This window comes from Tasmannia lanceolata, unplaced genomic scaffold (genome assembly GCF_043159265.1).
Source record: "Tasmannia lanceolata isolate RefF3 unplaced genomic scaffold, GAP_Taslan_0.1 ptg000008l, whole genome shotgun sequence".
NCBI classification, from domain to species: domain Eukaryota; kingdom Viridiplantae; phylum Streptophyta; class Magnoliopsida; order Canellales; family Winteraceae; genus Tasmannia; species Tasmannia lanceolata.
The window spans coordinates 22,571,917-22,597,165 of NW_027518685.1; the positions used below are offsets into that span (position 1 = coordinate 22,571,917).

The 25,249-nt window shown below is 36.3% G+C and overlaps 2 protein-coding genes across 4 annotated transcripts; both read right to left on the bottom strand.

The window, feature by feature from the left end:
- Positions 1–442: 442 nt before the first annotated feature.
- On the bottom strand, positions 443–4,432 carry LOC143883442 (cell division cycle 20.2, cofactor of APC complex-like). Of its 2 annotated transcripts, XM_077386788.1 has the most exons (7): positions 3,980–4,432; positions 3,095–3,376; positions 2,704–2,973; positions 1,955–2,536; positions 1,569–1,836; positions 1,364–1,429; positions 443–803 (listed from the first exon to the last, which is right to left on the bottom strand). In XM_077386788.1, exons 1-5 carry the CDS (start codon positions 4,082–4,084, stop codon positions 1,684–1,686), a joined length of 1,392 nt encoding a protein of 463 aa, XP_077242903.1. In that variant the 5' UTR covers positions 4,085–4,432; the 3' UTR covers positions 443–803; positions 1,364–1,429; positions 1,569–1,683. The 2 variants fall into 2 exon arrangements, with proteins under 2 accessions (XP_077242903.1, XP_077242902.1); XM_077386787.1 differs by having other exon boundaries at positions 443–1,429.
- A 1,530-nt stretch (positions 4,433–5,962) lies between these two features.
- LOC143884834 (phospholipid scramblase family protein C343.06c-like) lies at positions 5,963–24,092 on the bottom strand. Of its 2 annotated transcripts, XM_077388647.1 has the most exons (13): positions 23,909–24,092; positions 20,677–20,748; positions 18,011–18,675; positions 17,011–17,097; positions 15,746–15,787; positions 15,583–15,627; positions 11,378–11,443; positions 11,208–11,264; positions 11,033–11,094; positions 8,326–8,446; positions 6,812–6,889; positions 6,616–6,728; positions 5,963–6,158 (listed from the first exon to the last, which is right to left on the bottom strand). In XM_077388647.1, the coding sequence occupies exons 3-13, from the start codon at positions 18,644–18,646 to the stop codon at positions 6,128–6,130; spliced, it is 1,338 nt and encodes a 445-aa protein (XP_077244762.1). In that variant the 5' UTR covers positions 18,647–18,675; positions 20,677–20,748; positions 23,909–24,092; the 3' UTR covers positions 5,963–6,127. The 2 variants fall into 2 exon arrangements, with proteins under 2 accessions (XP_077244762.1, XP_077244761.1); XM_077388646.1 differs by lacking the exon at positions 20,677–20,748.
- Between the last annotated feature and the right edge of the window lie 1,157 nt (positions 24,093–25,249).

The window sequence follows — 25,249 nt, forward strand, 5'->3', positions numbered from 1 at the left end:
GATAATGCATTACACGTTTTCAGAGTGTAATGAATTTTAACAGGGTGAGAAATGGACATTGTGCATGGTTGTAAGCAAAAAATCACAAATATGGAGTGACAGCAATTTCCCTTGACAATTTTTACCAAATATGGAGTGATTTGTCGGCTGTGTTTACTTGCGCGCTTTCATGGGAATCATCTGTATAGCAACAAATCTTGAGAGGTCTGTTGCATTTTTTCCCTCACTATATAAGGTTCCAATATCCTCTCCTCCATAAAAGTTGGGTTAAGGCATGATCACAACATTTATTTGCTTGAAAATTCCCTTTTTGAGATTGGGGGAACACAGCTGAGTTTTCTGTGAAAAAAAATCTCTCCTTATTATATGAATTTTCTGTGTTTTTATTCTCGTGAATTTGCAAAGCAAAGAAAAAATAGCCAAAAGGAAGACGACACACAAATTTTTACGTGGAAAAACCCTTCAAAATGAAGGGAAAAAAACCACGGGGCAAATCAGATCCACTAATCAAAAAAGAAAGAAATTACACAAGTTTCTCTCGAGGCAATATACCAGGCCTGAGGAAATCACACAACTTTTCCATAAACATATTCTATTTCATTCTCTCATCCGGTTCTCTTCTTTCAATACCCCCCAATTAGGCCTGAGGAATTACACACAACTTTTCCATAAACATTCTTTTTCATTCTCTCATCCGGTTCTCTTCTTCACCAAACTTGCGGTGATCACAGGGAGAAGAACAGTCCTACCACACCACCACCAAAAGAAGAAAATCTCGCAGTAGCCGCCCCGCACGTTTTGTTCTGTCAAATTTCTTTCAATTTCACCACACTTTTTTGTTCTATACCCAATCACAAAAAAAACCTTTTGTTTTGTCAATTATCTTTAAATATAAATTTTGAAGAGTATGAAAATCTTGCAATAGTTTCCTAAGATGTTTAAGAAAAGTGTTTTAAGAAGATGCATAAATCCTAGAAGAACAATGTCAAATCTATATTAAAAATCCTAGAAGAACAATGTCAAGTGTTTTAAGATTTAACTTCCTCCAAGTGTCAAATCTATATTAAAAAAAAAGAACAAACAAAATTCAGATACATCACAGAGAAAAGGAAAATTTTGGAAAAATGATTTAGGAGGAGCATAAATCCTCAAAGACAAAAAGAAAATACAAAAAAAGAAAAAGAAAAGAGGATATGAAGAAAATACAAAAAAGAAAAGACGTTTGAAAAGAACTGGAAAAATGGTTTAGAAGGAGCAAAAAGCCTATAAGACTACTGAGGATTTGTAAAAACCACTATCAGCTACAGAAAAGTAAGAAGAAAATATGTAATATAAACTGTACTAAAATTAATAAGACCCAAACCATCCCAATGCGGAGAGAGCAGCGGCGGCGGCGGGGCACACACGTGTGCTCATTTTTGGGTTGATCCTGCATGAATCCGAAAACTTTTTAGGCTTCCAAAATTTGGCAACACCAAAGTTGAATTGAAAACAATGACAACACTTTCTTGACTTAAAATAGCATCTAATCAAAAGGAAAACAAGTTGAAAAAGAAAAAGAAATTAACCTTGAAAATTCTCCCGACACAACAAACAAAACTCATCCCTCTTAAACTCAACCATCTCTTGAACTCTTCATTTGATGTGGTTTAAAAGTTTGCAAATGGTCATCTCTTAAACTCTTCATCTGATGTGGTTTAAGTTTGCAAATGGCCACGCTGCAGTTGTTGTTTTGGCCACAGACTTGGTGGGGACTACTTCAGGAGTTCCAAAGACATTCCAAAATCTCAATGTCTCATCCCCTGCTGCAGAGGCAACTGTGCATCCATCTGGGCTCTGGAAAAAAAAATCAACAAAAAGGTTAGAAACAATCAAAACCCAGAAAATTAAAGAAACCCATCTTTACTATCTTAAAATTTCATAAGAAAAGAGAAACTTGTATGTGTATTGATACCTGAGCCATGAACAGAACTCTTGAAGTATGACCAGTAAGTTCAGTAATCTTAACCATTGAGGGGTATTTCCACAAAATGAGTTGATTTTGAGTGAACCCATGAGAGCTCAACAATTCCCTCTCATTCTTGCTCCATAGCAAAGAGCAAACTTGTGAGCCTGTATCAACAGAATTCAAACAAGCACCTGTGTGACTGTTCCAAAACTTAATAGACCTATCTCCAGTACCCCCACCAGATGCAAGCAGATTGCTCTGGAAGGGACACCAGGCAAGTGCCTTCACAGCGGCTGTGTGATCTTCCAATCTGTGAAGCCATTGGGTTGGAGAATTCGAAGAGGCCATGGATCTGTCCCATATGTGAAGGAGATTATCATTCCCTCCACTTGCTAATTGTTGTCCCGAACCCGACCACTTCAGCCCACAAACCTCTTGCTCATGCCCTCTGTATGTTTCAATGATATGGGATCTTACTCTCACATCATGGTTAATTATCAACGAATCCATTCCTCCAGTCGTTAGAATGTGATTGTTCCAACAAAGAGACCCAACCCGTGATCGGTGCCCACCTTGCAGAGTTCTCAGCTGTAGAAACACAGGAACATGAAGGAAAATTAACAACATAAGTGAGATCATCATCAACAAATCCCTAAATGATTAAATAACACCAACTCTAACAGTTTTACAGTTGCTAACAAAAAACAACTGCCAAGAACAGAATATTCCCCCTGATTGAAGAAAACGCGGTTTACCTTTCGATTTGCAGTGGAGTCCCACAGCTGGACCTCAGAACTGTTCAAGCCCACAGCTATATGTTGTCCATCAGGAGCCCAACTCACACTGGTAACAGGACCATTCTCATCGTTCACGGTCACGAGCTCTGATGTAGACCCATCTGAAGCATCCCACAAGTACACTGTATTTCCAAGGGCGATCGCTAAGATATTACTGCTACTCCAATCCAGCAAGTTCAAATAGTAGTCATCTACAATCTCTGGGGCATCTAATGTCCTCTCTGCTGACTGTAAGATCATAAAAAGAAGTACAGTTAAAAAACAATAAACACCCAAAAGAAAACCATGAATAAAAGAATCATAAAAACAAAAAAAAATAGCAGAATAAAAGTAGCAAAAGAAAACCCACTTGTGGAATGTATCTGTGAGACTTTGAGGGTTTTGTTTGATGGAGATGAACATTGTCAGAATAGGCCTCTTGAAATATGCTTTCAACGGGCGATGGGGCTTTGCTCTTGAAAGCTAGTATTCTGGTTCTGTTCATCTTCAAAGTTTCGGCGAGTTGCTTTCTGTAAGCCTCTTTTGAAGGAGAACCAACTGCTTTGTTCTCCTTCTCTCTCCTTGCTTCCATTAACAAGTAATGGGACATGTCTAAATCCATTGCGGATCTGTCTGGGATGAATCTATCACCCTGCAATTTCCAAAGAATTATCATAAATCAATGAGAAAAGAAAACCAAAAATACACCGAAAGAACATTTGTGAATCAAATAAAAAAGGAGAGAAAATTCTATCAGATTCCTAAAAACCATAAAAAATAACAATCAAGAAAGAATGGGAGAATTAGTCGTAATCATGAGTAATTCCACAAACCTAAAATTGATTTGAAACAAGTTACATGAAACCAGAAACCCAAAAAGAATTTTTTAAACAAAACTCACCACAAAGTGCATTAAGAAGGTAACAGGAAACAAAACCCATAAAATGAAAGAGAGGATTGAAGAAAGAAAATAAAAATTGAAGGGAAATTACAGAACAAAACACCACAATAAATTATTTTAAAACTCATCATAAATGTGTATGGAAAAGGGTATAGGAAACAAAACCCTAAGTTTAGGGTTTAGGGTTTACTGCGCAGAAAAAGAGGGAATTCAAATTCAAGAAAGAAAATAAAAATTGTAGGAAAATTAGAGAACAAAACTCCACAATAAATTATTTAAAAACTCATCATAAACGGACCCCCAGTCAGGACCGTAACAGATATGTAAAAAAAACTCTTGAATTGATCAACATACGTATTGCCGTGATACTGGATGCTTTGGAACGATGTGTTCTTGAAGAGGGATGCGAGATTGCATCTTGTTAGAAGAGACAGATGAAGAGAAAGATCCTGCATCCATTGATATAAAAAAAAAGAGCAAAAGAGAGAAAAATCCTGCAAAAAAAAGATCAAAAGAAGAAGAAAAAATCCTGCAAAAACAGAAAAATTAGAGAAACAAAAGAAAACAAGATTCCAAGAAGAAAACAAATGATTGATGGCCTTCCAATATCAGAGCAATCAAATAATAAAACTGGAAGATGATAATAGCAGAGAGAGAGGTTTGATGGGTCTCTTTTGATTGTTAAGAGAAGGAGATTTTCTCAGTGCGCTTTGTATGAATGAGTTTGTGGGGTATGCTTTTATATACGAATAGTTTTCTTGTAGATTCGAGTTTGAGGAGCAAAAAAAAGAAAAAAGAAAACCCTAACGGCTCTATTGCCAGGCCACGTGTTTTTTCAAAAAAAATAGCCGTTAAGCTGAGTTGGGTTTGGTAACTGTGTTCGGTTCTCCGCGTGTTTCAAATTTCTTACCATTTTTAATTTTCCGGGAAGTGATTGCCAGGCCCGCCCTTTCTTCCCAGGGCCACTCTCCTCTAGTGTGATTATGACTCCTAGTTTTGCACTACTAAGGGGTGGCGGGGGGAAGAAAAGGGGGCGAATATATCATTTCCCTTTTTATCTGGAATTGCTTCACCTCCGTCACAATTAAGGCTGATTTTTTTTTGGCAAATCTCTGGTTTTAAAATTACATAGGTGGTCATAAAGCCTTCTTTATTTTTGTAGTTTTTATAAGCATTGGATGTCCCATTGAGATAGGAGGAAAACCATCATGACATTCTACAAGATCAACGGTCTTGATCCCCATATAGGACCCACTAATTGCTCGCTGCTATTGATCCTGCCTACTCATTCTCCTTTCCTAACCGTCAATTTGTAATCAATATAGGACACAGGAGCCAACCAAATGAAGGGTTTAGATCACATCGAAGTCGGATAGGGTTTCTAATTGGCTTCGCATTTAATTGTGAAAATTACTAGAGAGACACTCACTGTTAGAGTTCTGAGTTCGAGCCCACTGCCGTTGCTGGAATTTTTTTGATTCTTGAGACTTTTGTGGGATTTCCTCAGGAAACCCACGTTTGGTTGGTGGGCCCTCATACGATGAAGTTTATGGGGGACTCCTGGTCCCTTCTCTATGCTCTGTTCACTTGTTTTCTAGCAGCAAGAAAAGAAAAGAAAGGAAAAGAATCTGACCTGGAAAACTGGAAAAGAAAGGAAAATAAACTGTGAGAAAATTCCGTTGTTCACTTGGCCGAGAAAAGAAAAGAAAGTATGCAGGCAAAGTGGTTTTCTCAGGAAAGTGATTTTCTCACCCTTTTGGTGAAAAAATTTAGAGGGAAAGTGCAAGAAAGATCGTTTTCCACGTCATTATTTATATTTTCCATCTGTGTAATTATACTTTCCCGAGAAAACAAGTGAACGGCGGAAAATGTCAAATCATGTCTAATCACGGAAAAATTTGGCTTACTTTCTTCTCCTTTCCTTTCTTAAGTAGGCAAGTGAACAGAGCCATGTAACTTTCGTATGATTATTAGAGCCCCAACTGCATATACCTAATGAGATAAGAATAATCTCTCTTCCAAAACATATTTTCCAGAGGGAACAAGGAGCCCCCAAACTTATAGACCCCTCTTGTTAAAGGCCACCTAGATGCTAGATTTTCTAGCTTTTCTTCATTAATTAGGAAAGTTTTTTTTCCCTCTTTTTCAGAATTCCATGTAAACATGCATTAGACCCACGTCCGTATACAAGTAGTACCTTCGTTTGAGGAAGGGAAAAAAGCAAAGAAGAAAGGATTAAGGGTAGGTTGAACCCTATTCCCAATGCTTCTATTTTCTTGTTTTGAATTTCTGATGGAATGAAGTATTATGAACGGTATGCATGGGCATTGCACAATCTGAAGTAACAAGCAAATCATATGTACCTTACAGTGTATTCTCCTTCTGCATATCCAAATATCTGTAACCGATCTCTTGTACCTTACAGGATTAACCTTGGAGAAAGGTGAAGAAATCCATAACAAACAACAAAGAAAACGTATGTCAATTACACATGTTTATCACCTATTCCCCTACAGAAACTAAAGGAAGTCCCCTGCAAAAAAAAATGGAGAGACATTAGTATTTAATTCCCTAGTATTTCTTCTCCATAAACTAATACAAAGTCATGTGAGATAAATGGGAAGATAATCATTTACAGTAATACAAAGTCATTTGAAATTAAGGCTCTGTTTCTTTCGATGTAAAATTTGTTCTTGATCATCAATCCAAGAGAATGAAACTGCCAATTTAATACTCAAAAACTACTAAAAGATGGAATTTGCTAGGGACCATCACAGAAGGCATTTCGCAGACCGGCTGTTGCATGATAGAGCAACCAAATAGGCTCACTTTTCAACAGATTTGTCTTTATTGATGAGGTGGCTGCTCTCTCATGCAACAGCCCTTCCGCGAAATGTCTTCTGTGATGGTCCCTAGAAAATGAAAATCTCCTAAACTTATATAAACTACAAGGATTTATGGGTAAGATTGCAAGAAGATATTAAGCTTACCAATACCATCCCCCATGTGTAGAGAAGTAGTCATTGTCCAATGACACGGCAAGAGCAACAGCCACAGCTCTCTCTGATAGAGTCAGTGGGCGGCTAATTTCTAATTCTTGAATCTGAAACACACAGAACAGGAAGGGTAATAGAAAGTTGAGTGAAAATAATGTACAGTACTCAAATTATTAGCATGGATACTTACCACACGAGCCGGCCCCTTCTTAGAACTCTGATCAGCATCCCCAAATCGTATCACATACTGACCTGCATCAGTGAGCAGCTGCAAGGAAAAACATCAACAGAGATTAGATTTTTGCTACAGTGGCAATATCCTGAAAATCCAATGTCACAAAATAAGAAGTCATGGTTTTCAAATTCAGCCAAAACGAAACAAAATGACCGAAATATTTCGGTTTCAGCCACGGCCGAAATGAAATTTACATGAAGTCATTTCTTTACAAGATTTCAGCAAAATTTCATCAAAATTCAGAAATTTCAACCTTTGTTTTTAGCCATTTTTACAAAATTTCCACCGAAATTTTAATTATGTCCACCGAAATAGCCAAAATATCTACCGAACTCACTGAAATTCACACCAAAATTTTAGATGGTCGAAATTTAAAAAAATGGAATCATTATCATAATTTTTACAAGATTTCGGCCAAAATTTTGGCCAAAACCGAAATATTTCGGTTTTGGTCACCACCGAAACCGAAATTTAAAACTCCCACTTGTGAAACACGAGAGAGAGAGAGAGAGAGAGAGAGAGAGAGAGAGAGCACCATGGTATAGAGTTATGAGAAGTGGAAAGCGTTAAGAGATACAGATTAGGTCAACAAGTAACTCATTTGCTAGTTTAACCTTGTTGTCAAATGTTTATGTATTTACATAGGTTGCTATAATATGTATATGGGAGATGATGTCCACGGTCCCTCGTTTGATAAATGAACACTTGTATTTTCCACTTCTCTCACTGGCTGTTATGGTTCCCTAAAACCTATAAACAGCCAGTCAGAGAAGTTTAAAATGAAGGGATGGGTGCCAACATCAAAAGAAGAGGGTGCAGATATCATGTCTTCCATGTTGCCAAAGAGGTAAGTCAATGCATTTGGCATCATGGGAAAAGCCTATTCTAAAAACGAGCAAATGCACAAAACACCTAAAGAACTATTGGGAAAAAATGGGAAAGAACTGGAAGAGATGCATTTGCAAACAAGAAAAGCACAATCAAACTGCTAGGAATGTCTCTGGACATGCTTGGGATTTTGGTATTCAAGTATTTTTCAAGCAACATTGGATTTTGAAGTATTTTGGACTTCCAAGTATTTTCTAACAAAATTGGATTTTGAAAAAAAAAAAACAGAATATTTTAATTGCTGAAACATCATTGAAATGTGAAAAGCATGCACTCAATTCCTAAACCATGTGAGTTTCAAATTTTCTAATGAAGGATTTCAATTTAGATTAGGGCACGGACTCAATTCAAACTGGTACCAGCTTGAATATAATAAACATTCGAGTTTCTGCAACTCCCTAATATCTGGGTGCATAACAAAGTAAACAGACCTCCAAAATTTCATTCAGAAAGCAAAATATGAAAATAAATGTGCAAAACTAATTGATGGCAGAGGAAGCTTTTGCATTGCCACTATTTCAGAGCCATTACTAATTGACTCATGTGCCAAATACTATCCAATGAGATGAAAAAGAGACTACCTCAAAGCCAATACCCCTCCAGTCACGATTAATTTCAGCTAGCACATTCCCATCATTATCCTTTAAGGTAAATGTCCAGTTCCAAAAGCCAGGGTTTTCAACTACTGCAAACTGTTTCTTCCTGTAAATGAAATTCTAAAAAAGATTAATTTTTTTTAAATATCCATTAAAAAAGGATTAAATATTCCAGCAGTTATTGATAAATTGCTTCCATCCAAATAGCCAGAATACCAAAATTGAAGTTAAAAGCGCAAATGCCTAAAGTGGCATACCAGTGTGGAACTCTACCATGCCAATTAGTTTAGAATGATTAATTTCTTTAGCAAACTTGAATAATGACAAAAGATGGGCCCATTAAATCAAAGCGACACAGGATGAGGTTCTGCTTTGGTGTATTCATTTCATTAAGGACTTCAGAATCTTAGATGCTATAGTACAGTAATAAAACGACATAGAATCACAATACAAGCACAGTTTAATGGCAAGCCTGCACAACCCCCGAGTTATCTTAGAAAAAAAAAGAAGATGAACCACAGAAAAAAAAAAAAAAACAATGGTATGCATAGACCTTCTAAACATGCTACCTACCATACAATGCTGCAAAAAGACTAACTGTATGGCTGCACACAATAAGAATGCTCGAGTTAGGCCAACAGTTGCCAAATCAATGACAATGAACTAAAATGTGCAGTTAGATAAACCTCCCCAGCCAATTACCCAAGCCCAATACCCATCACTTAAACATTCAAAATTATTTTACATCCTATTGGTCAATACCACCACCCACTACATATTCCCCTTTACCCTCTTTAAATCTCTTTCTATTTACCCTATTGGCTAGCCTTTGGGCCCACCACTTAACCTAAAAGAAACCCCACCTACAAAACCCTAATATTCATCCCAAAACCAAAAACGGTTTTGTGAAAAAAGAAAGAAAAGGAAAGCCCCCTCTTGCATCAAGGTATAGCCTCCCCCTCTCTCTGCCCCCATCCCCTCTATCCCTCTCCCCTCACTTCCACCACTCTCTCCCTATCCTTTCCTCTTCTCATAACCTTCTCACCTCTCATTACCCTCTCCTCTCTCATCCCCATGACTGAATATAATTTAAAGATGAAAATTTAGGAAATGCTAGAATAAGCACAAATACAAACTTATAAAGCATCACATAAGCAAGACAATCATCCATAATGGTTTAAAACAATCAAACACCTAGAGACATGTACTGTCACATATGTCCGATGATTTAGTACATACCAAATTTCACATGCAATTCATATAAATATAATTATGCAATGCATACTAATATAGTATGCCACTACTACATTTACGATTTTAGTTTATGCATTTTTGTCTTTTCGGTATAAATTTTGATGGACATGAAAATGGAAACATTTCGGTTGTTTCGTGTCGGTTTCAGTAGAAATTTAAAATCAAGACAACAAGGTGGTTGCAGTCAACACATTGATTGATAAGAGAAAAATATCCTGTTAGGACGATAAAAATACCACTGAATGATATGGAATTCATGGGAGCATCTCCACAAGCTATTAACCAGAACAAGGATAAGAATTTTGTTCCCATCAAGTTCACTCGTTACCCATGTTGGTGATAAAAACAGTTTATAACATCAAGGTCAGGGGTTCAATCGTCATGCCTCTCCATCAAAATGAGAAAAAAGGACGTTCCCATGAAAAAATGGCACAATTTTCACATTCGTTGAATCAAAATGGATTGAATGCCACTGAGAGTTTTAAGACCTGACCAACTAGTGAACCAGCCTGGTCCTCCCAGGCCGTCAAACTGTAAGATATAGTGTTCTTACCAATGCCTACCCATGCCAAACTTAAAGAAAAGTGATCTGCAGTTCAGCACCATTGATTCTTTCATGTGCCATTTTAGTGGTTCGGGAATGAGGACAGTCTCAAAGCGATTAATCTAACCCCATCAAAACAGAGGCAAAATTTAGTCCACCAAAACATGTGGAGGTGCCACCGAGGACTCATAATTTCCTTCATAGCTCCAAATAGAAGAGACTCCATGAAATTTCTTAAGTTTAGTTTGTGTATCCTTCACACCTCATATTTCTTTCAATATTGCACCATAATTTTCTATTTTTTTATTCAATTATTGTCAAACGTATGATTTGACATATAAGAAAACCTATCTTTTATTACAAGGTGGCCAAATGCAGTCCCTCACTCCAAATGCTTAAAAAGAACCCCGGTCACATTATCAAACCATATTAAACAGTGAGCCCACACATCGTCTGCATTGAAAAGAAAAAACAAGACAGCCATAATCTTCTATATGTATTGATGAATCAAATTTATCGTGTCTCTAACCAATCAGACAAGGCACATCAGTCAACTGATAGCTACTTTAATTCAGCATATTAGAAATGCAAGAAAATAAAGAAACAAAGCCAAACATGGAAAGTATACAAAGCCAAATAGGGGTGACACTGGCGTGAACTCTTTCAGTACATAGCCAACAAATTGAAAGTTGTTTTTTGTGAAAAGCAAGCAAGTCATCCTTCTCTTCCTCTAACTCTTCAAATCAAGGATGGTGAGTTGGTACTTGTTTTCATGATCACAAGCCATCCTGTTGAACTTCAGAACCATTTCCAGCAATAAAGAAAAGGAGGTACACAGTGAAGAATCAATCCTATCATCAAAATATGAAGAGATTAACACGAAAGATGCATTACCCCAGATACAAATCGTAGATTCTCCTCCAAAGATGCCATCGTCTATGAACCACACCAATTTCCTAGAAAACAATAAATATGTTTATGTAATTACTACAAAGGCTCCTTCACCTTCTTGCCATGTCACTATGAACCATGGAGGGTTACCTTTATAGACATTAAAAAACAAGCTTACCTTACCGTCTATCTCTGCATAAATTGTGCTATTTATAAACCAAACTGGCCTGCGAACCTAAACAGAATAATGCTTATTAGGGGTGAAGCTGCAAATACATAACTCAAAACTAAAAGGATAATGGTTCCAAACTACTTCAAGGACTAGTGTTTATGTATCGTAATGCTCACCCTAAAGAGTTCGTTACCCATGGCATCAGTTATGTAAGCAATGAAAGGGCGCCTTGTACGGAGTAGCTACAAGATTTTTTAACACATAAGCTCCATGCTTCAACAACAAGTAGAAAAAAAAATGGAAGGGACAGCCTACGATGAGCATTTAGAAAGTATCACTCGAGCATGCATAACTTATTGAAACAAACAGCATGTTGTGGAGTTTGATTTTTACTACCCAAATTCAATCATTTACATGGAAACATAAATCTGCAAACCAAAGATTGTTCACCCCTATAATTATGCATCTAGAAATCAAACATAAAAAACTTCATCAGAAGTACAACGAACGTATTAATGCTTCAATTCTGCCAACTGGCTACGAACATCCCTTCGAAAGCAATAGCTTTATTCTCTAGAAAACGCATCTCTCCATATGCATAAAAGAAATAAAAAGCTTATATATGAAAAAATTTGGATCAATGTGTATGAAAGAACATTTTGCAATAAATAGAAACATAATTAGCAAAATTCCTTGGATTTTTACACATTGTTATTTCTTTGTCTTTTTTAATTCTAGTTAAAAAAAATCTGTTGATGATAAATAAACACATAATTTCTTCTACATTAACCTTGCTCAAGCTCAATGATACAAGGAAAATAAATGATAAAAAAAGAGAGCACATGGAATGCAGAGATTGGTTGATACTAGTGTTACCTTCGACAGCATTACAAGTACGGAGACAGCAGCAAGGTTATAAAGATTTGACACCATATCAGATCTCATCTCACACATTTTTATATATGTGAAGTTACAAATTACTTGGCCTGTAGGTGCAGGGAGTTTTTGTGTTTGTATTGTGTCACAATATGTCCACAGAGGTTCATGTTAGGAGGCATGCGATCATGTTCCTGTTCTTGCAAGCAACTAACACAGCTATATCTCCAACTAATATTTAGCATTATAATGTTCTAAAACATCCCATGCATCCCATGCACAATGATTCTCTCTGAATTCTCTTTTCCCAAAAGTATCCTTGCACAAGCATGCCTTTAAGAAAGGGAAAAAAACTACCGTTCGAATCTATGTCACAAATATCTCCGATATTTTCAAAATATCGCGTTTTTATCATGACATTTCGATAAAACGACAAAATTCCGAAATAATCCCAAGATTTTAAAAATATAGCGATATTTTCATTTTTATCATAAAATATCGCGATAATATCGCAACGACAAAATCCCGAAATAATCCCGAGTTTTTAAAAACATATCGATATTTCCATTTTTATCATAAAATATCCCGATATTTTTATTTTATATTTTTTCTTAAATTTTATATATTTACATATGTTTTAAATAATTTTATTTTTATCATTCTTTTCCCGATATAAATACGAATTTTTTTTAAAAAATTTAATATATCCCGATATTTTCCTTTGCCGAGAAATTCCCGAGAACGATATTTATGACATAGGTTCGGATCACTCATATTTATGACAGAACGGTATTTATGACAGGTTCGAATCACACGGTTCTAGGTCAGCCAAACTCCATTGCCCTGGACCTCTCTTTGGGCTTGTAAATTTTTGAGACAACAAAGCAATTGATTGAATTCCATCTCTCTCTCTCTCTCTCTCTCTCTCTCTCTCTCTCTCTCTCTCTTAAAATAAATAAATAAATAAAAAACTCTCGCTTGATCACCTAAAATCCCTTTATTTAACTTTCCAAAGAAAATTATGAGTCTAACTTTGCTTAATTTTGTGCCTCAACCTCTAATTAACCATTTCTTATCATTTTGTCTCACTGTTTTGGCCTTCTCTGTTAAATAATTAGAAAAATCGTAGATTTGTTTTTTGCATCACTACATAAAATGCCAATATTATAGGGAAACTAGTAAAAATGCACGTGCTATCCATTTAAATTATCCATTTAAAATTGTACAGACCACATCATAGGTTGATCCAAACCGTCCATGTGATGGAACACAACATCAATAGGTTGTGCCCATAAAAATCATTTCCATAGGCTGATCCTAGCCCTCCAATCTATAGAGGTTTCCATGATTGTTGTTCCTATTAAGGTGTCCAAAATTCGTCAATATTTTTACAGGTGTCCTGCATTTGTAATATCAACATTTCTGTAATTTGACCCGCACATAGTGAATAAGGAAAAGTAGTTTTTTCGTCATCGTTAGGGGTGCAACTTGGGTGTCAACCCAACCGTTGGGTCGGGCTGACCCGATTTGATATGGTACCAATTGTTGACCACCTCAACTCAAGCCGGGTTGTTTTGGATTTTGAGAACCAATAGTGAGTCACCAATAATCAGTTGTTAACTCACAACCGGTTCTCAAAATCCAAACCAAACAGGGACTAACAATTAACAAAGGGAAATATTATCCGCACTACTATATTTTGATGATCACAATCCTCACTTTATTCAAGTACGGTATGGCCCGCACCATAGGATTATCCAAACCGTCCATTGTAGACTGTGGAGACTATTTCAATGTTGAAAAAGAAAACACCCATATACAGAACTTCTTCAGATGGAACCCAAATTTGGGTTTCGGGTCGGGTTGGGTTGCCCGACAGCCCAACCCGACCCAACCCGATTTCCAATTGGGGTTGATTTTTCCCAACCCAACCCAACCCGATTTGCAAAAAAGCCTAACCCGACCCAACCCAAATTCGGGTTGAACCCGACCTGCGTGGGAACATCCAAGTAATAACGATGGTTTGAAATTATATATAGTGCTAATGTTCTCACTACCATATTTTATAATGGCACTACTCACCGTATTTTGATGATCGCACTCCTCACTCTATTAAAATGTACGGTATGGCCCGTACCCTGTGTCGGTACTTTTCGTATGTAGATTACAATTTTACCCTGAAATAATTTCTCATAGAGATAGATGTTAGATATCAGCAAAGGGGTTAATGGTAAAAGAGTAATGCTGACGTGTAAATCCCAGACAAAAAGAAAAGAAATTTCTTTTGGATGGGCCACTTCCTACATAGGTTGTGCCCCAAAAATAATTTTCATAGGTTAATCCGAACCCTCCGATCTATAGAGGGTTATAGGTTGATCTAAACCGTCCATGTGATGGAACACAACATCAATCGGTTGTGCCCGTAAAACCATTTCCATAGGTTGATCCTAGCCCTCCAATCGATATAGGCTGATCCTAGCCCTCCAATCGATATAGGTTGATCCTAGCCCTCCAATCGACAGGGGTTTCCATAATTGTTGTTCCTCTTTAGGAATCCATCAATATTTTGCAAGTGTCCTGCATGAGGAATATAAAGTAGTTCTTTCGTCATTGTCATATGTCTTTACCTCTTCTTGGTAGTTTTTTGCCATAATTGTCATAGACAGGTACCCTGTGTCGGTACTTTTCGTATGTAGATTACGATTTTACCCTCAAATAATTTCTCATAGAGGCAAATGTTAGATATCAGCAAAGGGGTTAATGGTAAAGAGTAATGCTGACGTGTGGATCAAAAGGTGGGACAAAAGCGGAAATAATGGCAAATGACACAAATGCCCTTACATGTGCGATACAATTGGAATTATGGCAGTGGGACACAAGCGGAAATAACAGCAAAGGGTGGAAGAACTTAACCCATGATTCCGCCTTTATATATAGTAGTTAGAGTTTCTACTACCTCTTTACTGTGTAATAAATATTGCTCTTTTCAGATTTGTACTAAAATTGGGTTGTAGAAGACACTTGGACTCATTACTTTAAATGCTGTTTCCATCATGAGAAATAGCAAAACCAGAAGCCATTCTAAGATGGAGTAAAGGATAAGATAGAAACATCTACTGACAGTTGTAATATTTTAAGATAACACAGCAAATAGATCCTAAACACATACGCATATCCCAAAGCGAATAATTTCAGTAAATCAGAAGACGAATTAACAGTACTTTTCATATAAATGACAAGCAATTTCTGCAAAGATTTCACAAGATTATTAATATGGACATTAGCATCACAGAACTACTGATTTCATCATGGTGAGCCAAATATCAGAATCAACACACAAATTGTGGCATGTTCACTGTAATTCTGTAACTCATGCTAATATGCATTCTCAGAAGAAAGAAAAAAAGTCAAAACTTGTTAGAAGTGGATATTAAACATCCAAATAGAGGAAAGAGAATATCATAGGCCAAGGTATGAATTTGAAAAGAAATGAGATGGAGCATACCTGCCTAAAGATGAAGTTACTTTGCTCACGGATAAAACCCACAGGCTGAAAGAAAAACCAGAATCCATAGTCAGAAATTTTCCAATAGTAAGAAAACAAATGGATATTTTCACCATTTATTATTAATTATATAAAAGCTAAAACATCAAGAGAGTTTACATACCGACTGAGGATAGTAAGCATCTACCATAGCATACCGGTTCTCCTGCAATCTTAAGAAATACAATTAGTCTAAAGACTCTAAACCATAGGTGCAAGTAAAGGATCAACCCAATGTTCAAGAAGTACATAAATAAAGAGCCGAATAAGAAACAATATGATACCATTCGGAAAAGAAAAACAAGAAACAATATGACATTAAGGTAGCATTGGCAAACCTACCAATTTATTATATGTCCCTATTTAAAATGTAGGTGTGTGTAGCAAAGAAAATTGAAAAGATCTAGGGAGTGGACATCTGGGCAATAAAACGAGATACGAGATAAAATGAGTGGAGGGGTTGACGGGTGTAGGCATATTCCTAGAGGTGCAAATGAAGTAGTGAACAAGCTGGAAGAGGAGGGAGCGGATAGAGAGTGTCTGTATGTTGGGTAGTCCTTGCCCAAGAATGACTAATTAATTTCTGTTTTTGCAATCAATTTATCTTTTTCCAAGAAAAAAAGTCAATAAAAATGGGAATATATTCAATGATTGTGTTAATGCCAAGAGGAATGAACCGAGTAAAGACGTAAATATATTCAGTGATTGCAATAATGCCTAGAGCAATGAACTGTGTACGGTGTACCAACCTCTCAAGAACCAGCTCAAGTGTTGAGAAGATAAGGTATAACAGGAACTATGCCCAAGTACTGTATAAACATGCACACTGAATAAATACATTTAAACTATACCACTGCAACAATTGGCGCCCAGTACCAAATGCAACTCAAACTTCATTGTCTTGTTCCGTTAAATCCCATCAAATACCAAATATGGTTGAAAAGGATCTATAATAAATGGCCTTCTATCAAATTATTCACAAGAATTGTCTGCCAGCCACTTCGTATGAGACAGGCCATGAAATAAATCCAAAACTCTGCGCACTGCAGTTGCGAAATTTTGACAAGAGGGAAATCAAGCGAGACAAAAGATGCAAGAACTTAAAATTTTTGCCATGACAGGAGCCAGCAACAAGTTGAGCACTTAACAACAAACTAAAGGCTCTAAGCTGATGGTAATTTTTGCATGCAATGCAATTATCATCTAGGATTCAAGCTTCACCTCAAAAGCCTTTCTTTCCTAACAACAACCAATTCAAAAAGCTGCTTTACTAACATAAAATAACATCTGAGATGCAACACCTTAACAAGTATTTAACCACAACAGTAAATACAATTTTTTACGTGCATATATAAATGGACAATAGCTGAGTGGCAAAAAATAGCTCACCTGCTCAAAACCCAACATAAGATTTGCCCACTCTATGTCCCTAGTAATGAGCAAATTGGCCCTAGAAAGAAGAGGTGCTATCCTGACCTGTGGTACCCAAAAAAAAAGTTGTCACTTCATCTCCAACTCATGACAGTGATAGTAGCCATGTGGTTACAAAACAATCTTTATGGAATCCAAAAAAAAAGAACTACACCTTGTGATAAGAAAAAAAAAAGCATGCCGCATTGAATTGATAAATTAATCCGTCCCAAAGACATTTCCAAATGCAGATTAAAACTTGATCAACAAGAAGTAGTGTCCCGACTTTACAATGGTGAAAACTAAAACACTCGCTAATAGTTTCAAATTGTGCAGATAAAAAAGCCTGCTAACAACAATACCAAAACAAGTATAGATACGCTCATACGCTCTTAGGCAACTTAAACCCTAATCCAATCTCAACCATCAATTTTCTTTTTATTTGCTCCCTGAGAAAGCAATATGAGAGAAACCACAGTTTCCTCAAACTTGGGTTCACTAAAGATTTGCTTAAAAAACTCTAAAAATAGAAATAAATTCTTGATGAATCTCTAATCTTGAAAATGGAAAGGTTTACTAACTTCAGGTCTTAACAAAAGACCATAGAATTTCAGCTACATCAACATGCTGTCTTGGTAACATCATCCATTGATGTTATAGGAAGAACTTATCCTTGAATTTGAATAATAAAGAAAACTTGACCCAGTTTTTATAGTTGAGAACCTTCCCCAACTTCAAAATCCAACCCAAGAAATCCTACACATGGAGACAGTCGTGGAAAGAGCAGTAAAATATTTACTTGTCGAAAAATTCCACATTTGTATCTTAGTTGACCCATATGAGGCTATGATCAAGCACAAGAAATTAAGATGGATTTGGAGTAACAACGTGACAGGGAAAAAACTGCTGACATACACTAATGTTTAGCAAATAAAACATGAAAAGAATTAGAGAAAGATACGGATGCTACTTTACTCACCTCTTCTGGAGATGCTGGCTTCAAAGAACCTGTCGAAGATTGGCTAAGGGGTGGTTGCTTGAGAAGTGGTTTCTCTGAATTATCAGATCTTTCTTCTGCAGCCGGTCCACCAACAAAGCCTCTTCTACTAAATGGCATCTGAAAAGAAAACTGATTTTCAAATGTACTGTCCCCACTTTGGACATGTCGAACAGTTGTTTTTGTTATGCGCCTAGTATATTTCGTTTTTCTTTCTGCATTCCAAAGCTGGACAAGCCAGTCTCTACTTAAGCAGGGCTCTTTTACAGTAGCTTCTCCAAACCAACGGAGCATAACCAAAGGAATCTGTTCTGGCCTCCAAGGACTTATTGTGTCAGAATGCAGTTCAAATCCCTTGAAAAGTTTATTGACTAAGATTGGCCTTTCCCAAAATCTTAAATTCCCTTTGCCAACAGTACCAGACTGTAGTGACGATGTGAGTGAAAGAGATCCTGTTTGAGGCTGTTTTACAAAATAAATGGGTTCCACAGTCTTTTCAGCATTATGAAGACCACTTTGGCACTTATCTACGATGCGGTGCCATACATCCAATTTACAAATCTCACTAGAGAATCTCATACGACTGGGTATGAAACACCGCGGCTTTAAGCGCTTCATTTAATCAATTGATCACAATGTGAACACTCCTGCACAAACAATAAACAAATAATGACAATGCAGCATTCGTTTCAAAAAAGGTAAAACAATAATTATGACATCACAATGCATTCTACATGCAGTTTTCAGATTAAGTAAACCCCATTAATAATCACAAGAAGAGATGTTACTTACCTTAGTCAATGCTTCCTGGTTATGAAAAAATGGTATGGAGATAGCTGATAGCCCTATCTAACATGATAAGATCAAGATGCTTGAAACACTTGAATATAGGGTATTGAATTGGTTATGAATATATCTTCCTTTCTAGACATCTTTTAAAAAAAATGGAATAAGAAACATAAATGCACGGATTTTGTAAGTGTGTTTCAAATGTTGACATAGGCCCCTCCTAATTCGTGGTCTCAAGACTCTCAACATATCTTCGAATTATGAAGTGCTGAAATATTGCAATTATCTTTATATAGAAGCTGATGAAGGGCCATAATGAAGCGGTCTTCTAATGAATTTCCAAAGAAATTGCCAGAAGAAGGCTAATCAACACAAAATCTGGAAACACTCTTCACAGTTTCCCAGGCAGCTTTAAGCAAAACCCAAACAAAACAAAAAATGAGAATTTGATCCAAGTTAAATCAGGCAACTTACATTGCTTTAAAACAGAAGGAAAATTAAACAGATTGCAATCATAAACTGATTATTTCTGAAAATTCAGTGGATCTTCTAATTTCACCCATTTGATTTTACTGATGTGAAATGTTATCAATGCAGGCAATAGTATTTGGACAGGATCAAACAAAAAGCAAATTAGGGATAAATCAACTGCAAATATAACTTCTGCTAAATGCCAATAATCCATACCCTATTGATTGGATTCCAGATATGACAGAAATTCACAATTTACAGCATGTACAAGATCCTACCTACTAAAAATGTACAAAGGGATTTTATCCAAGTAATTTTGCTAGAATGACAAGAACATCCCCGGTCATTTGATTTAAAAAAAAAATGCATGCACTGTTTCTATCACAGAAATATTTTAGTAACAAAAATACATTTTAGAAAATCGTCAACTTGCATTTATTGAGCCGACCCCTACTAGTTTGGAACAAAAGCTTAGTTGAGTTGAGTTGAGTTGTCAACATGCATTTATCGGATATATCTAATCAGGTGTATTTTAGTGAACCAAAAATATATTTTCAACATTCTAAACATTAAGCTCAAAAATAACAATGCCCTTCAAAATACTTCCCAAATTTCATATTTTAACAAGAAAAAGTTTGTTATATTCTTCATGATTAATTATCCAAAATTCAGCTCTAATTTTCACATTATGAAGAGATAATTACATTTACAAGGCCAATTAACAAATTGTTGTAGAACAGTTACAGAAATTCAATGCTATTCCGGAAATATGACGGTCATGTAAAGAAATAAGAAATACTCCACTGAATCCCGCCTAACACCAAAGATCCTTAGTGGATCAAGAAATTCGAAACCCAAAACCCGAAATATGGGTAACGACAAACATAAATTGCATTCCAAGCATTTTTCTATGAAGAATTCCTTCTCCGTAAGTCAAAACCAGTACAGAATACAGATCGTACACACCTTCAAAATAAATAAAATGCATCAAGCATTTTATTAAAACTGTGCTCGAAATTGTAAAGAATAGAATTAATAAACATAAAAATCTCAAAAAACTGATGACAATTACCATATCAAAGATCCAAATAAAATCTAACCTAGAAAATTACCTCAATTTACAAAAAGATGAGCGAAATCCTAAAGAAATGAAATGCTCAAGGCCATTAAATTTAAAGAACTCCAAAGAAAAGCTGTTTCATGAGCGAAATTGTAACGACCCGATTTCCGTCGTGTCGCTACGAGCAAAAGAAAGTAAAAATCATGGAAATATTTTTTTTTTTTTTTTTTTTATACAAGCATCAACGACGATCCCGATAGAATCTTATTACAACTTAAAAATGATACATGACGTAAGACGTCAAAATGCAAGGACTCCAGGAACGAACTCTCTGATCACACAGTCCCTTATCCCATGGTTCCTTCATTTGCAAATGCTCCGCCATCTAATGCCTCAACCCCTGTGGTGGAGGAAGCAACGTCAAAGCAGGGTCATCCAAAGACCGAGCAGAGTAAAAGAGACAATATAAACAGTTCATACAATATAATCCACATTTCAATAATGTCTAGAATAAAGATTACAATGCCCATGGCAATATAAATCAAAGGAGTGACAATAATTTCAATGTATGCTATGTATGCATGTATGCAACAATTTTATAAAATGAGACAGCACATTCCCCAGGTACATCCGGCTTTTCCCCCATTTATTTTTCTGTCAGTTCTTTTCTGACTTTTTCATTTTCTTTTATTTTTTTCTGCCGGTGTCCTTGCCGCACGGCTAACCACTACCCCTGTCTGAAGGCAGTGACGTTATGGACTTGGATTACGGTCTCGCATTTGCCGAGCCGGGGATACTATCCCTCGGGGATACTTTCCCTTTTTGGTTGGTTTGCCAACGAAAGGCAGTACACGCTTCTCGCGTTGGCCTTTGGACCTTAGGTCCCAGGATGATTCCACCACACCCTTATGTTCCCCTTCACTCTCCCCCATGTATGCAACATGTATGCAATTACTTACCTTTGCCTTTCTTCCTGCATTCATTTCAATTCATTTGATTCCAGCATTCATTTCAATTCATTTGATTCCAGGCAAGCGAGTATAAATTCACTAAGCAGGTATTTATCAGGCAATTTATAAGCAGAGCTACATTGCATAGAAAATTATATTGAACACCATTACAAGACAAGGTCTAGCTGTCACCTGCATACATTGCATAGACAATTATATTGAACACCATTACAAGACAAGGTCTAGCTGTCACCTGCCTTTTCTTATAGTCGCAGTAGGACGAGATGGCTCCTGTAGGCAAATAAGTGAAATAGGTCAACTTATTTTAGTCTAGGTCCTTTTAATATCACACAGACAACACTTGTCCTTTCTGTGTCCATTTATGTCCTACAATAAGGTTCCCTGTGTTCACTATTCATGTGGGCCCCACATGCTACTATTCATGTGGGCCCCATCATGTCACTATTTATGTGGGCCCTGCATGTCACTATTTATGTGGGCCCCATCATGTCACTATTTATGTGGGCCCCGCATGTTATCATTTCACCATAAGTTGATAAAGTTTACTTTACGGTTACTATGCTAGCATTTCACCGTTAAGTATATAGGTGGTAGAACCAACCATTACTTTATCCATATAGGTAGGTGGTAGAACCAACCATGAAAGAGATCATTGCTTCGAATAATTTTAGGTGGTAGAACCAACCATGAAAGAGATCATTGCTTCAAATAATTTTAGGTGGTAGAACCAACCATGAAAGAGAGACTATTATAAAAGACTTACTTGGTAGTGGATTTTCTCTTTCCTTCCTCTCTCTCTTTCTTCTCTTCCTCTCTTTCTTCTCTTCCTCTTCCTCTCTCTCTTTCTCTTTCTCTTTCTCTCTCTCTCTCTTCTCTTCTCTTCTCTTCTCTTCTCTTCTCTTCTTCTCCTCCTCCTCCTCTATTTATAGACATTTTTTTGCATAGTAATCTTGCATAGTGACTATTTTTAATATATATTTTTAATATATATTTTTACCGGTTATTACATTCTACCCCCCTTAATGAAAATTTCGTCCTCGAAATTGGACATACCTTATATATATATATATATATATATATATATATTTTACCGGTTATTACATTCTACCCTCCTTAATGAAAATTTCGTTTCTCGAAATTGGACATACCGTTAGATGATGATACTTTTGTTTCATCTCCTCCCCTGGTTCCTCTTCTTGTGGCTTTCTCGCTTCAAGTTCTTGTTCTTCAGGTTCTTCCTCGGAGTCAGAGGAAATTTCAATCATTTGCTGCAATCCTTTCTCTTCTTGAAATTTCTTCTAGCTCACGACAAGGTTGTCAGAGGTTGTAACATACTATATAAAATATCACCATTCTTAAGGAAAATCTTCATAATTCAAAATATCTTTGTTGATAAAATCTCAATGTATTATGTCATCATCATCTTCAATTTTCAGACATCTTCAAATTTCACAACATACTCATAAATCATCATCCCAAAATTCAAAATATCTTTGTTAATTATTATCCCAACGCATGACAGATTCATGATCATCTATTTTTTTTTTTATGATTAAAATCGATTCCTCGTGAAATCCATCTAACGATCATTTTTCCCAAAATCCAGGCTTTTAATGAAATTTCCAACTAAATATAGCTGTAAATTGTAACAGGGTAATAATTTTATAATATAAATTTCTGACCTTCAGTCGCTCCATCCTGTACCTCAGCGGTTATTACATTCTACCCCCCTTAATGAAAATTTCGTCCTCGAAATTGGACATACCTTATATATATATATATATATATATATATATATATATTTTACCGGTTATTACAGAAATCCTATAGAACTGAAATGCTCAAGGTCATGCAATTTAAAGAACTCGAGAAACTGTTTCTTGACAACCTAAACGTGCGGAAACCCTAGAAAATCATGGATGGAACAATGAATATTGCAGATCATACACCTTCAAAATAAATAAAATGTGGTTCAACGTGCATCAAAATTGTAAAGAATAGAATCAATAGACATAAAAAATCTCAAAAACTGATGAAAATTACCAGATCACAGATCCAAATAACTTACATCAAAGAAAATTGCCTCAAATTACAAAAGGATGAGCCAAAAATTGTAAAGAATAGAACCTAAAGAAATGAAATGTTCAAGGTCATCAAATTTAAACAACTCCAGAGAAACTATTTTTTGACAACCTACACGTGCAGAAAACCCTAGAAAAATCATAGAAGGAACAATGAGTATTGCAGATCATAAATCTTCAAAATCAATAAAATGCGGTTCAAAATGGATCAAAACTGTAAAGAATAGAATCAATAAACATAAAAAATCTCAAAAACTGATGAAAATTACCACCATATCACAGATCCAAATAACTTCTAGCAGAAGAAATTGCCTCAAATTACAAAAAAAATGAGTGAAAACCAAAAGAAATGAAATGTTCGACGTCATTAAATTTAAAGAACTCGAGATAAACTGTTTCTTGAAAACCTAAACGTGCAGAAACCCTAGAAAGTCATGGATTGAACAATGAGTATTGCTGAACTGAAAAAAGAAACAGCAAATCGCATGAAGGTAAAGATAAAACAGACCTGAATTCTTGAGGAAAGAAGAAAGAGCTCCCAAAATCGAATGAAAGTTTGCGAAGATCTATGCGGTAAAAAGGCCTACGGGAATTTGGATTTCAAGGGAACGAAAAACGGAGGCAAAGATTGTACTGGAGGGATTTTCAAGCGGCAGAGACGGAAAAATGTTGGAGTGAAATGAGGAGGGTATGATGTCCGCGCGTACGTTTTATTTTATTTTAAAATACAGTGGGGCCATCTTGTCCAAAATACGAGTTTTTGTAATCCATTATTTTTCAAAAAGTACAGTACGGCTTATTCCATAGGAAAATCCAAACCGTCAATTTGATGGGACATACCGTAAATAGGTTGTACCCCAAAAATCATTTCCATAGGATTATCCTAGCCCCCTGATCTTAGATGTTTCCATAAATTTCAGTTCCTCTACAGATGGGAGGCTAAGATCACCCTGTGGAAATGATTTTTTGCGGCACAACCTATTTACGTTGTGGCCCATCAAATGGACGGTTTGAATCATCCTATGGTGTAAGCTGTACAAAACTTTTTGAAAAATACTAGACTACACGGGCTTACGTGGGCTTACGCCATATAAAATCTCCGAACACGGGCTTACGTCATATAAAATCTCTGAAGATCAAAACTATTAATTTGTGATAAGTGATAATATCCGGCCCATTGTGACTTGGTGCTCACGGGTTAGAGTAACGGAAACAGCCTCTCTACAAAGCAAGGGTAAAGCTGCATACATCTAGAGTCCACATGGAAAGGATTCAACGGTCCTAATTATCATGTACACTGCAACTAGCTATCCCACGTAAATAAAAGGGGCGAATTTATTATTTTCCTAATTTATTTTTTTATGACTAAAAATAAATAAAATTGTACTGTACGTTGCCTTGGATGCCTTGGATACGTAGAGGTTTCTAATTGTGTGGTCCCTCTACAGATTGAGGGTTAGGATCATCCTATGAAGAAGATTCCAATAATCACGGCCTCTGATCTATAGAGGTTTTTAGATGTGAGGTTGCTCTATAGATCGGAGGGATAGGATCATCCTATGGGGAAGATTCAACTAATCATCGCCTCCGATCTATAAAGGTTTCTAGATGTACTGTCTCTCTACACATGAGAGGGTTAGGATCATCTTATAAAGAAGATTCCACTATCATTGAAGGGTTAGGATCATCCCTTTAGAGGAGTAGGAAAAAATACAATTGGGGCGCCACTTGTTCATATTTTCCCAGTACCTAATCTGTTTTCCAAATTACAGTTATAGGCTAATAAATTATATTTACAATAGGAAATAGAATTTTCCACTGAGAAATTCTTTACTTGACTAATGCTGAT

Excerpts from the sequence above, each read along its gene's own strand:
- LOC143884834 (XM_077388646.1), bottom strand. The coding sequence starts at position 18,646 with ATGAAGCGCTTAAAGCCGCGGTGTTTCATACCCAGTCGTATGAGATTC. Across the intron at positions 15,628-15,745 it reads ATGCTTACTATCCTCAGTCG|CCTGTGGGTTTTATCCGTGA; the intron begins GTATGTAAACTC and ends TTTTTCTTTCAG. Across the intron at positions 6,890-8,325 it reads GGAGGGGTATTGGCTTTGAG|CTGCTCACTGATGCAGGTCA; the intron begins GTAGTCTCTTTT and ends TTTTCCTTGCAG.
- LOC143883442 (XM_077386788.1), bottom strand. The coding sequence starts at position 4,084 with ATGGATGCAGGATCTTTCTCTTCATCTGTCTCTTCTAACAAGATGCAA. Across the intron at positions 3,377-3,979 it reads ATCCAGTATCACGGCAATAC|GGTGATAGATTCATCCCAGA; the intron begins GTATGTTGATCA and ends TGGAAATTGCAG. Across the intron at positions 2,974-3,094 it reads CTCACAGATACATTCCACAA|TCAGCAGAGAGGACATTAGA; the intron begins GTGGGTTTTCTT and ends ATGATCTTACAG.